Source organism: Cibotium barometz, chromosome 51 (genome assembly GCF_041138505.1).
Source record: "Cibotium barometz isolate CiBa-2024 chromosome 51, ASM4113850v1, whole genome shotgun sequence".
NCBI classification, from domain to species: domain Eukaryota; kingdom Viridiplantae; phylum Streptophyta; class Polypodiopsida; order Cyatheales; family Cibotiaceae; genus Cibotium; species Cibotium barometz.
This window is the reverse complement of record NC_141096.1, coordinates 4,339,501-4,353,130: the sequence shown is the minus strand read 5'-3', so window position 1 is coordinate 4,353,130 and position 13,630 is coordinate 4,339,501. Positions and strand designations below refer to the sequence as shown.

General features: G+C 38.6%; 1 protein-coding gene across 1 annotated transcript; it reads right to left on the bottom strand.

Moving 5' to 3' along the window:
* Nucleotides 1-11,522: 11,522 nt before the first annotated feature.
* LOC147609231 (uncharacterized) lies at nt 11,523-12,533 on the bottom strand. Its single transcript, XM_086787738.1, has one exon. It carries the CDS (start codon nt 12,388-12,390, stop codon nt 11,743-11,745), a length of 648 nt encoding a protein of 215 aa, XP_086643864.1. The 5' UTR covers nt 12,391-12,533; the 3' UTR covers nt 11,523-11,742.
* Nucleotides 12,534-13,630: the final 1,097 nt, after the last annotated feature.

The following is a 13,630-nucleotide window of genomic DNA, read 5'->3' as shown; positions in this document are numbered from 1 at the left end:
TATTGACCTCCAAGCACCACTAGTGGTTACTAGCTCATAGCTCCCGAATCATCTCTTCCTTGTTGTCACCACCAAGAAGTTGCTTCACCTCCGTGCAAAGGACTCACCTCTCTCACTCTTGATCACTCTCTCACAACAAACAAGAGGCACATGCACCAAGATTTATGCACTCTACTCTCAACTCTTTCTCTCTTTCTCACACAAGGCAAGAGCAAGTAGACAAGAAAGACTCAATTGGCACAAAGGGGGATTGTCCTTTTTTTAATTTATGAGAAACTCACTTATACACAACTAGCCCTTATTCACCCTTGGGCACCCAAAATTAACCCTAATCTATTTAAACTTGGGCATTTATCAGCTTTTCTCATAATAAATACAATGTTTATAGTGCTATTTATATAACACTTATTTTGCTACTCCCATGTGTAGCAGAGAGTGCCTTGGTTAAGTGCCTCTGTTAAGTGCCTTGGTTAAGTGCCTTTGTTAAGCCTAAAATAGGGCTATGTTATGGTTTATTCTCAACCTCCCATGCATAGTAGAGAGTGCCTTTGTTAAGCCTAAAATGGGGTTATGTTATGGCTTATTCTCAACCTCACAAGAACTCTACCATTCTAGAAATTTGTGGAATAAGCACTTACCTCACTTTCGGCTTGTTGCTTCACTTCCTTGCAAAAGGACTCACCTCTCTCTCTTTCTCACTCTCTCACAAAAACAAACAAGAGGCACATGCACAAAGATTCATGCACTCTACTCTTAACTCTCTCCCTGTCTCACAAGACAAGAGCAAGTAGACAAGTAAGGCTTAATTGGCACAAAGGGAGATTGCCATTTTTTCATTATGAGAAACTCACTTATATACAATTAGCCCTTTTTCACACTTGGGTTTGCCTAAACTTAACCCTGATCTTTTAATCTTATTCATTTTTCATCTTTTCACATAATATATACATTGTTTATAGTGGCGTTTACATGATACTTATTCTACTACTCTCGTGTGTAGAAGGGAGTGCCTTTGTTAAGCCCAAAATGGGGTTATAATCCCCCCTACCTTCGGAACATTGTCAAGGCTCAAAATCCATATCGCTAAGCTTTAACCTAAAATGGTTTCTATGTGGCTAAAGCTTGTGTAGAGTGCATCGAAAATAAGTATGAGGCATCTAAACTTATGTATCAATCATGTGTTCAAAGGTGATGTGCATGTTGCCCTTAGAGGATGATAAAAATATAGAATCACCTGCTCTTCTGTTCATGTCCAAACATATTAGTTCTTTGTCGAAATTCTCCATTGCTTCCTTTTTTTAATCCAATAAAACTATAATCAATTTTAGGAAGTGCCAATGACCACATGTGTATACTTTTATATTTAGGTATTGTCAAGAACTCTTTTCACCACACTTGGGTTGAATGACAAAGTCTTCAATCTTGGGCTTGCCTTGAATCTTGAAGTACCTGCCTCCTGTTTGTATGGGATGCTCTTGTTATGCAATCATATATATGGCTAAAAACTCTTAAACAAATCTTGCAATTGGCGAATTTGTGAGCTTTGTGGAAATAGCCATGTTCTCTCATAGAGTACCTTCTCCTACCATTGGCAAACCTCCCCCCCACTATGGCATAGGTGCTCTGATAGGATATGGCACATAAGGTAGGCTTCTAAGAGTTGCATTGTAAGCCTTTGGGAATAGTCGCATTGTTGGATTAAAGGGCATTACCTGCATGAGCACCCTAAAGAATAACTTTGGCGGCAACATGATTAGGTTTTCCCATTCTAATGATATCCTCATAATCTAGTAACAAAAAGTTGTGTCAATGTATCTTCGTTATAGAATAGTCTGCATACATGGTAAAGGGGGGTGGATGTACCTCAGTGTAGCTCAGTGATGTTGGCTTTAGAAATGGTGACTACTCAAGAGCAAGAGTGTCAATAATGGAAAGAAGAAGAAGCTACATTAGGAGGTTCCTCAATGTTAGTGGTTTTAGGGGCTAGCTCAGGAGAGGGAAGGAGCTTGGAGGAGAGAGGCCTATTAAGAGGATAAGTATAATGGTAAGCATGTTGACTACTCAAGAGCAAGAGTGTCAATAATGGAAAGAAGAAGAAGCTACATTAGGAGGTTCCTCAATGTTAGTGATTTTAGGGGCTAGCTCAGGAGAGGGAAGGATCTTGGAGAGGAGAGAGGCCTATTAAGAGGAGAGAGGCCTATTAAGAGGATAAGTATAATGGTAAGCATGTTCCCCCTCTTTATCTTTATCAAGAGTTGGGGGTGGAGGGGCTTAGCGGTATTATTAAACATATTCTGTTCCAATTTCTCTTCATGAGTAATAATAATAGGATATTCAATATGTTCGATAGAAAACTCATATACCAGAGATAATAAAATGTTCTCTGAATGTTTATAAATTTTGTGATAGAGCTTTAGTATACCTTAAGGACAGTATAGTTTAGTCTCATGTAAACTTAGATACTTGTATGTGTCGTAGGCCTCTATCCATCCCTGGGTTTGGAACCAAGAGAATGAGTTAGTAAGGGTTTCAAAATTGATGGAAGTGGAGGGAAGGTTCAGGGGCGTAAAGAGCTCAAGTATATATTCCCTCTCATCCAAAATGGTAGAATTCATTAGTAATCAGCACCATGATCAAAAGTTAAGTACTATTGGGTATAGTGTAAGTATACATGGTCGTATAATTTATAAGATAAATATCATTATGGAAAATGGCCATAATCATGGTGGGGTTAGCATCTCTATCAAAATTTTGTTGGACTAATGAGGTGTCCCCCCTAGTCAGATCTTCACTAATGTCTAGGTCATATAGTAAGAAAGAGAGGGTTAGTGTAGAAAAGAAAAGTGTTAAAGCTTGAGGAGGGGCATCTCTATTAAAATTTTGTTGGATTAATGCAATGTACCCCCTAGAGAGATCTTGTCAAATCTTCATTGTCTAGGTCATATAGTAAAAGAGAGGGTTAGTGTAGAAAAGAAAAGTGTTAAAGTTTGAGGAGGGGCCCGAGAAGTCACCAGCCACACAAAGGGCCAACTACGAGGCTTACTCCATGAGTAACTTCATGTGGACATTTGGCTCTTCAGCTTGCAGCTTGAGTTGTTAGCTTAGCTATTTCTCCAATTGGGCTATCATTTGATCTTTCTCTACCAATAGTGTTGTAATAGCCACTTCTCCTGTAGCCCTTTTGTTTTGTAGAAGTTGATTATATCGTGTAGTGGCTTCATGTGCTTGACCTATTCCTCTAGCTCTACAACAATGTCTATTGAAGCACCTCCTCTTTGATTTGTAGTTTTGTCTTTACTTCTTAGGTGGAGTACGTAAGGTGTGACATAGCTTGCTAGTGGCTATTGATGGTTATCTCTAGTTGTTCCTTGCTTTGTCTCTTTTTCCAAATATTCCATTTGTTCTTTCTTTACTTCTTTAGCCTTGTGAAATTCGGTGATTTGCTCCTCTCCCAACTACTTTCTTGCCTCAAAGTCTTTCTTTGTTTGTTTGCAGCTTGGCCTAGAGCTCATTTTCTTGCTCCACTTCTTGTTGTGGTTTTTAATTGGATTTTCTTCTTGTGCAACTACTTGATGTGCTAGTTGACTTGGCTTGCAGCCCGCTTTTTTGTCAAACTCAGCCTTCACCTTCATCTCATCAAGGTGTGCATTGATCCCTACTAATTTTAGTTTGATACCTTTGTTGTCATTCTTGGAGGTCCTACTTGATTGTCCTTCATCTTACTACTTCTTTAACCAATTCTTCTTTTGTCTTTGCAACTCACCTTCAGATGCTTCTAACCTTTGTTTGTGCAATTGACTAATTATACGAGTGAGAATGTAGCTTGTGATCATATGAAAGTCGGATACAAGCATCTCATTGTCCTCATCTTCCTTTATTTTGTCATCTTTGTGTAAGACCACATTTTTGTATCATTCTCCCAAGCAATGTTCTAAGGTTGACATGTATTTGAGTAGGCTTGGCTCTATGTGACATGGAGATAACAATGATAAATCCTAAAACTCCCTCTGTTCAGAATTTCTAACGTAAGGTCCTTCAACTGGAACCTTTGTTGTTCTTTTGCTTAGTCTATCTTTAGCCTCCCTCTTCGACTCCAGTCCTATTGTTGCACTTTGCTCAGTATATCTTTAGCCTCCTCCTCTTGAACATAAGGTCCTTAAACTGAAACCTTTATTTTACTACTTTTCATAGTCTATCTTCAACCTCCTCTTTCACTCTAGTCCTGTTGTTGCACTTTGCTTTAGTCTATCTTTAGCATCCTCATCTTCGACTCTAGCTTTTATAATACATTCTTTGCTTCTGGTGGGCTATCTTCTTATGGTACCTCCTCCTCTTGCTTCTCTGCTTTCTTCTTACGGTGGGCTTTCTTGTGGTACCTCCTCCTCTTTCTTCTCTACCTTCTTCTCTTCTTCTACCTTTTCTTCAGCATCTACTACCTTCCTTTCCAATGGTAGCTCTTGTTGTGGGGAGGTCCTTCTCCTCCTTCTTCTGATTCTCTAACTTCTTCTCTTCTTCTTCCTTTTCTTTAGCATCATCTGCTACCTTCCCTTCCAATGGTAGCTGTTACGTAGCCTATATAAATGGCATGCATGAGTCACCCATAGACGGCGGCATATCTTGACCGGACACAGAGTCCACACGCTGGAGCGCCTGTGAGACGAGTGTGTCTGGGGTTCAGGGGTGAGCCACCCGAGTTAGAGGACCGTGGTGGGCGGCCGAGCTAGTGTGGGCAAGCAGGCCACTATATAAGCTTGATAGTGTGGACACTTATCCACATTCCTCTATGGTTGGGTGGTGACTAGAACTCCTTGCCCTCTTTGGCTATGGTGGTGGGCTACCAAGATGTGACCAAATGTTCATGCAAGTTATGGCGGTGGCAGAGCTCGTCGACCGAACATGGAGTCCACATGGCGTAGCATGTGTGGCGAGTGTGTCCAGGGTTCACGGCGCTGAGGTACCTAGGTTGGAGCCTGGAGGACCGTGGGTGGTTGGGCTAGTGTGGGTGGGCAGGCATGCCACTATATAAGCCCGACAGTGTGGACACTTATCCACATTCCTCTATGGTTGGGTGGTGACTAGAGCTCCTTGCCCTCTTTAGCTATGGTTGTGGCTACTGGGATGTGACAGTAGCTCTTGTTATGGGGATTCTCCTCTTCTTGGACTACTTGTGCTGGCTCTTGAGTTTCCTCTAGAACTTTCACTAGCTTCTAGATATAATCTACATGGAATAAAAGAGGATCATGTTCTTGCACTGATTGTGAAGGTCTAACAAGTGGTGTGGCTTTAGTCTCTATGAATGTAATAAATTCAATCTTTGTCACATGATCTAATCCAAGGAACATATTTTGCATGGAATAATAGAGGATCTTGTTCCTGCATTGATTGTGGAGGTCTACAAGTAGTGTGGCTTTAGTCTCTATGAATATAATAAATTCAATCTTTGTCATCTGCTCTAATCCAAGGACCATATGGGGAGGGAGGCAAGTCCTCTTGTTACTGGCTGTTATTAAATTTGAGAAAGAGACATGATCAAAATAGCTTGAAATAAGTCACCAGATGTTGATGACTAATCAGCTATTAGTTTGTTAAAGATTTAGAGTTGAATTGGACGTTTGAAGTCTTGGATCGGGTGATTATTGTTGAAGTAGAATCAAGCGAGCAAATTGTTATAGAATCGGATGATTAAAGGCCTAGATTAGACAATCGGATGATTAAAGTCCTAGATTAGACAATTGTTGAAGTACACTGTGAATCAGATGATTGAAGTCCTTAATCAGAACTATAGTTTCTTATGTCTTTCTGATTGAGAAAGTCGTGGTTCAATGTTTACTGGGGCTTGAAGTTCCTCCCATGCCTTACTAAAGGTAGTAATTTTTTCGACCTCTTCATCCCAATTTTCCGAATTGAAAAATCTATCTTTTCTTTTCAAGTATACACACAAAAAAATATTTTTAAAATTTTATAAAAATAATGCTTCCCTCTCTTTCTATCTCCCACACCAAAGCCAGAGGTTTTCATGTTGGGTTCACCAAAAATGTGTAGGACTCTTTTGGTGCCTCAATGTGTGCTTGAAAGCATGATCGATGAAGAGATAAAGAGAAAGAGAGGAAGAAAAGAGTATCAATTGATAAAAAGATAGAATCCCAAGACTCATTCTTGAATTAGGAGAGGGGAACAACCCTTATTTATACCAAACCTTGGCTCTGAAAAAGCAAAAAAGAAAACTCTCTACATATGACCATCTATTAATGTACACAACTCTAAATATGCCATAATCCAAATTGATTCTTATCCTCCTAAAGAGTATCAATTGATAAAAAGATAGAATCCCAAGACTCATTCTTGAATTAGGAGAGGGAAACAACCCTTATTTATACCAAACCTTGGCTCTGAAAAAGCAGAAAAGAAAACTCTCTACATATGACCATCTATTAATGTACACATCTCTAAATATGCCATAATCCAAATTGATTCTTATCCTCCTAACACAATTAATTTATAGTAGGTGATCCAATTATTCCAGATGATGAGATTCAACCAAACCAGGCTCCCTAGTGGCATAGCTTTATAATGTTCTCACGATCTTAACATCAATTCAATGCGAATTCATGTGATAAAAATCTTGTTATCAACAGTAACTCCAAAGAGCTTCCAAGAATAGATGTGCTTCAACTCAACACAAACACAACCTCACTCTGGGTGATGTATAAGTCATGAAGAAGCCCAATCTCTAAGCATCATGTTGTGAGAACTTAGAATAATAACTAGTCATGACAAAAAGGTCCAGACTGCCATATCTACCAATAGAATCATTCAATGGTGGCCTTGGTGCCCAAAAGTCATGGCTTGCTTTTACCAACCACCTAATTTTGAAGGGTTTAAGACACTTCAACAATAGAAGAAAGCCTTGCATGCATAAAGAACTTCTACATTTTTTCATGTCTTTCATTCTACCTTAACAAGTTGCCTACCACAAGGGCTACCTAAAAGATTATCACCAACATCATACCCGCCCTTCAACTGGTTGATGATGATTAGTCTAGAATTTACCACTTAACCTTGCTCGTAGACTTGAAAGATTTAAGATCTTGCTAGCTTGCAGGCTTGTGGCCTTATGGACTTGCCACATGTAGACTTGTGGAATAATTGTTGCAAAATTGCTGGTTTGAGGGCTCACCATCTTACTAACTTGCAAGCTTGGGCGCAGCGGGCTTACGGACTTATAGACAAGTCCACAAAGCTAGTCCAAAAGCCGGTAAGCTCACAAGCCAACAAGTTAGCAACCCTACAAGGCAATGAGTTTACAAGCCAATGAGCCCACAATTCTACAAGCCAGTAAGCCCACAAGTCGATAAGATCATAAGCCCCAAACCAATAAGCCGTCAAGCTTACAAGCCATCGAGTCTACAAGCAAGCTGATACGATGCATGCAATCCGACAAGTCTTGGCAAAATAATAAGCTCTAGTAAGCCGATAAGCTTATAAGCTAGTGAGCTTGCAATTAGATAAGCCTTTACGAGCCAGTAAGCCTAATTTGCAAGTAATTATAGCAAGCTAGTAAGAGCCTGCAATCCCACAAGCCAATAAGCCTACAAGTTGGTGAGGCTGTTAGGCAGTAAACTCTCGCAAACTAGTAAGCATGCAAGATGGTAGCCCACAGGCCGAGAAGCCTCCATACCGGTTATAAGCCGATAATCCAATTGGGTAAGCCAGTAAGCCTGTAAATTGATAAGCTTGTAAAAGAGCCAGTAAATTTGCTAAGCTCTCAAGCCTATAAGCCAACAAGTCTATAGTCTCACAAGCCTATAAGCCAACAAGTCTAGAAGCTCACAAGCTTGTAAATCAGCAAGCCAATAATCCCACAAGTATGCAAGTAAGCAAGTTTGTAAGCAAGTTTTCAAGCCAATAATCCCACAAGTATGCAAGTAAGCAAGTTTGTCAGCAAGTTTTCAAGCCCACAAGCTGATAAGTTGGTAGGCGTGCAAGACCCAAAGGCCATAAGTCCATAAACTAGAAGTTTGCAAGCTAAAAAGCAAGCCCACAATTTCACTAGTCACGAGTAAGCTTGTAAGCTAAAAATTTACAAAGAAATGGCAAGACCAGAAGCCAATAAGTTAGTAAGCTCACAAATTTGTAAGCTTGTAAGAAAGTTTGTAAGCCTTATGAATAAGCTCTATGCATTCTCTTGTATATAGCTATTAAAACATGCATACTATATGAATTCTCCTATATATATTTTTGCTATGTGGTACTCTTGTATATAGCTATTAAAACATGCATACTATATGAATTCTCCTATATATATTTTTGCTATGTGGTACTCTTCCATGTTTTAATAGCTATGCATTCTCTTAATGCATAGCTATTAAAACATGCATACTCTATGAATTCTCCTATATATATATATATATATATATATATATATATATTTGCTATGTGGTACTCTTGCATGTTCAAAAAGCCATGAACCCCCTAATCTTTTATGAGATTAAATGCATAACGAGTTATTTTATGATTCACTAACCTTGATTTGATAAAGTTTTGATTAACATTGGGTTTTTTGAAAATTTAGTCATTGCTAATCAAAAAGATTAATCTTACTTACGATTAAATTAATGGAGATTAGAGATGATTCATTTTTGCGGAAGTATGCCCATCTTTTAACATCATGCATAATGGAGATTAGAGATTAAGGTAGATCAATATCTTGACTCTCTTTTAGTCATGTTGCTAACATTGCTAAGTGAAGATTAGAATGTTGAATCTTCTCTAAATTTATATAGATTAGATTGTTAAAGCTTCTTTAATCTAATTATTTGTGCTAACCAAGTAGGGGTTAGAATGTTGAAATTTTCATGTGTGGTCTTGGATTATTAATCAAACTACATTAGAAAAAAGAAACCTCTAATCATGTGTATAAAGTAGAGATAGTCCTTCCAATAATGTTGAGTGATTTTAATTGATTAAGTCTTTAAGTCTTAAGTTCTCTAGAACCATGTTAGTTAATAATCATTAAGTAAGATTTGAAGTCTTAAAGCTCTTTAATCTTATTTATTAATGTTAATTATTAAGGAATAAAACTTGATCATGTTAAGTCATACACTTGGTTCTTTGCAAATGTGTTCGATCTTAATCTTAGTATTATTTTAGATGCGATTATCTTAAGTTAATCACGCGTGACTAACTTTGAGTTTTTCACATGCAAGTATTTGTGTAAAAAAGAAGATAATAGACACATGATACTCTTTTCCAAACTTTATTGATCTAATCTCAATGATCATGGGAGTTTTTCATGATATGATGTGAAAAGCCAATGTTTGGTGTGCTTTATTTAATTTCCACATGTTTGGTTTTTCCCACTTAAAAGGTGCAGTTTGATCCTTGTCAGCTAGGCTTAGGCAACGACAATCCCAAAAAGATTCAAACTATAATATTTTTTTATGAAAAACAAAAAATTCTAGCACCTTGGTTTTTCATGTGGAGACACCTCAATGCTACCATTAATAGAAATCGAAGGGGAAATGATTAGTTTTTTTAAAATCCTCCAAGTTACCCAAGTACTCACAACTGAATCTCTCAACCACTCTATGTGATCTCTATATGCTTAGTTATGTCTTTGTGTGGTCTGTATGTCTCGCACATGGTTGGAATGGGATCTATGTGATCTCTATATGCTCGATGGCATCTTGGTGTTATCTACATGGTGCATATGTGTGTCTGTATGTCTCGCACATGGTTGGAATGGGATCTATGTGATCTCTATATGCTCGATGGCATCTTGGTGTTATCTACATGGTGCATATGTGTTGTACATGGCCGAGACGAGTTGCTCAAGATCTTCACATGCTCATTATCATTATGGTGGGCCCTATATGGTTAGGATAGGATGTATGTGACATTTAGTTGGTTGGTTTATTCCTTAAAATGTGGTTTGTATCATTTGAATGCTCTAAATGGTTCGTATGTGTGGCCCTATATGTACTTTGTATCTAATCACTATGCATGTTCGAATGGGGGTCTCAAGTGATTGGTATGATATATATGCGATCTTTAAATGGTCCCTATTGCACTTGTCTAGGCCTTGAGGACCATGTGGTACATGTATTGTCAAAATGGGCTACAAGTGATCAGGTTCACTATATGTAAGAAACACTCACAACAAGAAGTAGGATCTTTCATGGTACAAAACTTTAAACTTGCAGAATTATACAAGATTGTATAGAAAATTCCCAAACCCATGTGCTCTTGTGAAAGAAATATTTGATGTCTAATTTGGAATTATTAAGATGGAGGCTATATACTAATATAAGGTAGGGAGTGAACTCACAATGATAAGTGATGAACTGTGTGGAGAAGAAGTTAACCGCATCCTTTTATTGGCATGAGATAGCCATGACTAGACCATGTAGGTAGTAGGTGCTCTAAACTTAGGCCATGAAGACATTACCATACAATTTCTCCACCTTGCATGGCCATTCTTACTCATCATGGGTGTTATTTAAGCTCACAATGTTAAGATAGGGTGTCTGACGTTTAAAGTCTACAGGTACTATGTGTGTGGAATCGTTTCGGGATATTAGTCTAAGTACTATAGCATGTAGCATGTTTGGTAGTATGTTAAATCAAATCTACTGTTTCTCTAAACCATATAGCCTCCTAAGTCATGATCCCATGTGCGAATACAGGGATGCCGACTGTGCAAGCTGAGGGCTGTATAATTTTTTTTTCTCATTTATTGTCTAATCTATGCTTCGATCTACATCTTCTCCTTGTAAGGTGAGCGTGAGTTGCGTTAAGCCACGTGGTGTGTTTTCTTACATATTGACAATCATTCAACCTTTTTTTCGTAATTATATATCGGCAACTACTACTATGGGTCATGCTTTCCATCTTATTAATTATCTTCTCTTTAAAAAATTATCTTGGTTAGTTTACATTTTCGTGAGTCTCATTACCTCGCACATTGTCTAGAACAAAGTTGGATATTAAATATTGTATGAATCTACCATTCCTCTAATGTGCCATGATCCATGTAATAGGATCTTGACATGTTAGATCTTTGAGTTAAACTACTACTCCTTCTTTTAACTTAGCTATACTAACATAAAAATATACTTTTCTCTAGCGTGTTTAAGAATGATACATTTATCGTCGGTCTAATCACCTTTCTGTACTATCTTGTGAGGCCCACTTTAGCCAAAAGAAAACTTGTAATATCCTATTTCATGCATCACTTATAAATCTTTCATGGGTTGAAAACAAGATTACGTGCGTCTTCTCTATCAAAAAGACATGTACGTGGGTCAAGTCAAGTCAAGTCAGAACTGCCTGCCGTCCTCGAAGAAATCTCACACGTGTTACCGTCCCCAAAACAACCCCCCTCTTTTATATTAAAAAATGAAACCGAATTCCAGTTTTTTTTAAAAAATGAAAAATAGGATAATAATTGAATTTTTTAAAAATAAAGCTGAATTCGAGTTTAACAAAATGAAAAATAGGATAATATTGGAGACCCAAAATGAAGATTAATTTGAGTCCATGGCATTGCTTTACTACATTAAACATAAGGGCGAAGAAACGTAAAAGAGTTTACATCAGGGAATTGAAGCATGCAGCATTGATTAACACAAGCTAAAGCAAATAGTTAAGCGGCTTCTAAGCCTCTCTCAATAATTACAACAACTATTGGTGGAGGCACACCTAATTCACTGGGCTGCTGCTGCAGATGTTTCTTCATGATGATCACTCATTCAGCGAGTAGCTTTTCTGGCACGTGTAGGACTGGATGGAGCCCTTGGAACTACCCACGGCAACAGTCATGTCGCATTTGCAGACAACATACGAGTGGTGAGAGAAGACGTTGGCAGTGGTGACATGGCCAGTAATTGTGACTTCAGTGTTAATGGGCAGCACCAGCGTGTGAGTTGTTGTGTAGTCCTGCACGCTTGCAGCGTCGACCAACTGGATTGGGCTGGACGTACTCATCAGACTCACCACAATCGTGTTGAATGACTGAGAGGATACTACTGTGTTTGAAGGGATTGTAGCCACCCCTACCTGCGCCCCCCCGTAATTATACAAACAAGCCGCGCTACCGTCTTCAATGTAAAAATCGCCCCTGTTTGGATTGTAGATAGAGACTTCCAAACTCAAGGTCAGGCTCACAGAAGTGAGATTGGGTGGGGTTCCTACAAGACTACAGGACACAAATTGCATTTCAGGCACTTGCACTGTGGGATCCTTGGGCTTGAATAGAGTGAAGTACAGAATAAGAAAAAGGATAAGGAGGAAGACGAGAAAGAGAGAACAGACGATGCAAGCTGCTCGTTTCCTCTCCTTCAGCTTATGATGATGGCAATATTGATGATGATGATGATCGCAGTGACCCATATTGTCTTGTGAAGAAGCCCTGAGTGCTAAAACTGGTAAATCGTTTGAGAGACAAAAGCGATGTCAATCCAAAAATCTTGTAGCACCCAAAGAACACCAAGAAAAGAAGATCTCTCGACTATACAGCACCAGAGAAGAGAACTCACAACATTAAGCGCTTATATGTACAATCACCCTTTGGAGATGAAAAAGAGGAAAAGCGAGCCTTGACCAAGCAAAGTCACAGAGATATTCCAACTACCAAATTTACCTCAAGATCAATCCAAGTAAATAGTGTTTTCCTTGGGCACACAGGTAAATATTCAACTAGCAAATTCTCCTCAATTTACTAAAGATCGATCAAAATTGTCTATATCACAAAGGTAAAATAGTATTTTCTTTGGTCAATCGACTACATATAGACTAATCCAAATTGTGTTGAACCGCTTCCCTCTATGAATCATTTGTAACCTTGAGGTGACTATTCTCTAAAAAGTAGGAAATTAGTCTTCAACAACGTCCTTTTCAACTTTATGCTACTCGCCTAAGGCATTGAACTTTCAAGTAATCTTAATTTTATTATTATTATTATTATTATTATTTGGGATCTTTTGTGTTCGTGTGTGTGTGTGCGCGCTATGTGCCGTGCGCTGCTGTTAACAGCCAGCAGGTTTTGAACCCAGAACCTCCTGCATGGGACTTCAATACCTTACTGCTAGGCTGTGTCTCCATTATTGGGTTAGTTTTATTATTTTTAACCACCATGTCTTTCTCCATGACTCTAACGTGGATTCACAATCATTTCCCTAGTAAAGCATTGTGGTAGGGAAAACCTTGTTCCTGCACCAACCACCTACCTCTTACTGTTTTATTCCACCTTATTAGAGATGTATGTGAGGCTTGAGCACGATGTAGAAACATGTTTCAATGCTAGATTTTACTTTACCTTTTTGATTGGCAAGATGCCACATCTCCCACATGCACACTAGTTTGGTTTTGCCAATATTGCTCATCATGAAGGGGTGTTTGTTGCATATTTCAAAGTTAGTATAAAGTCTCATCAAGTGTCCTTAGTGGTGTGAACACCCTCTTATTTAGGGTCAAAAGATAAGGCCTTGGTGTCTATAAAAGCCTGATTGCACATGGTGGTGGAAGTATTATCATAATACAATTATTCTTGTGTGGTGCAACTGCTCTATTGTGTGTTAACATCTCTCTCTCTCTCTCTCTCTCTCTCTCTCTCTCTCTCTCTCTCTCTCTC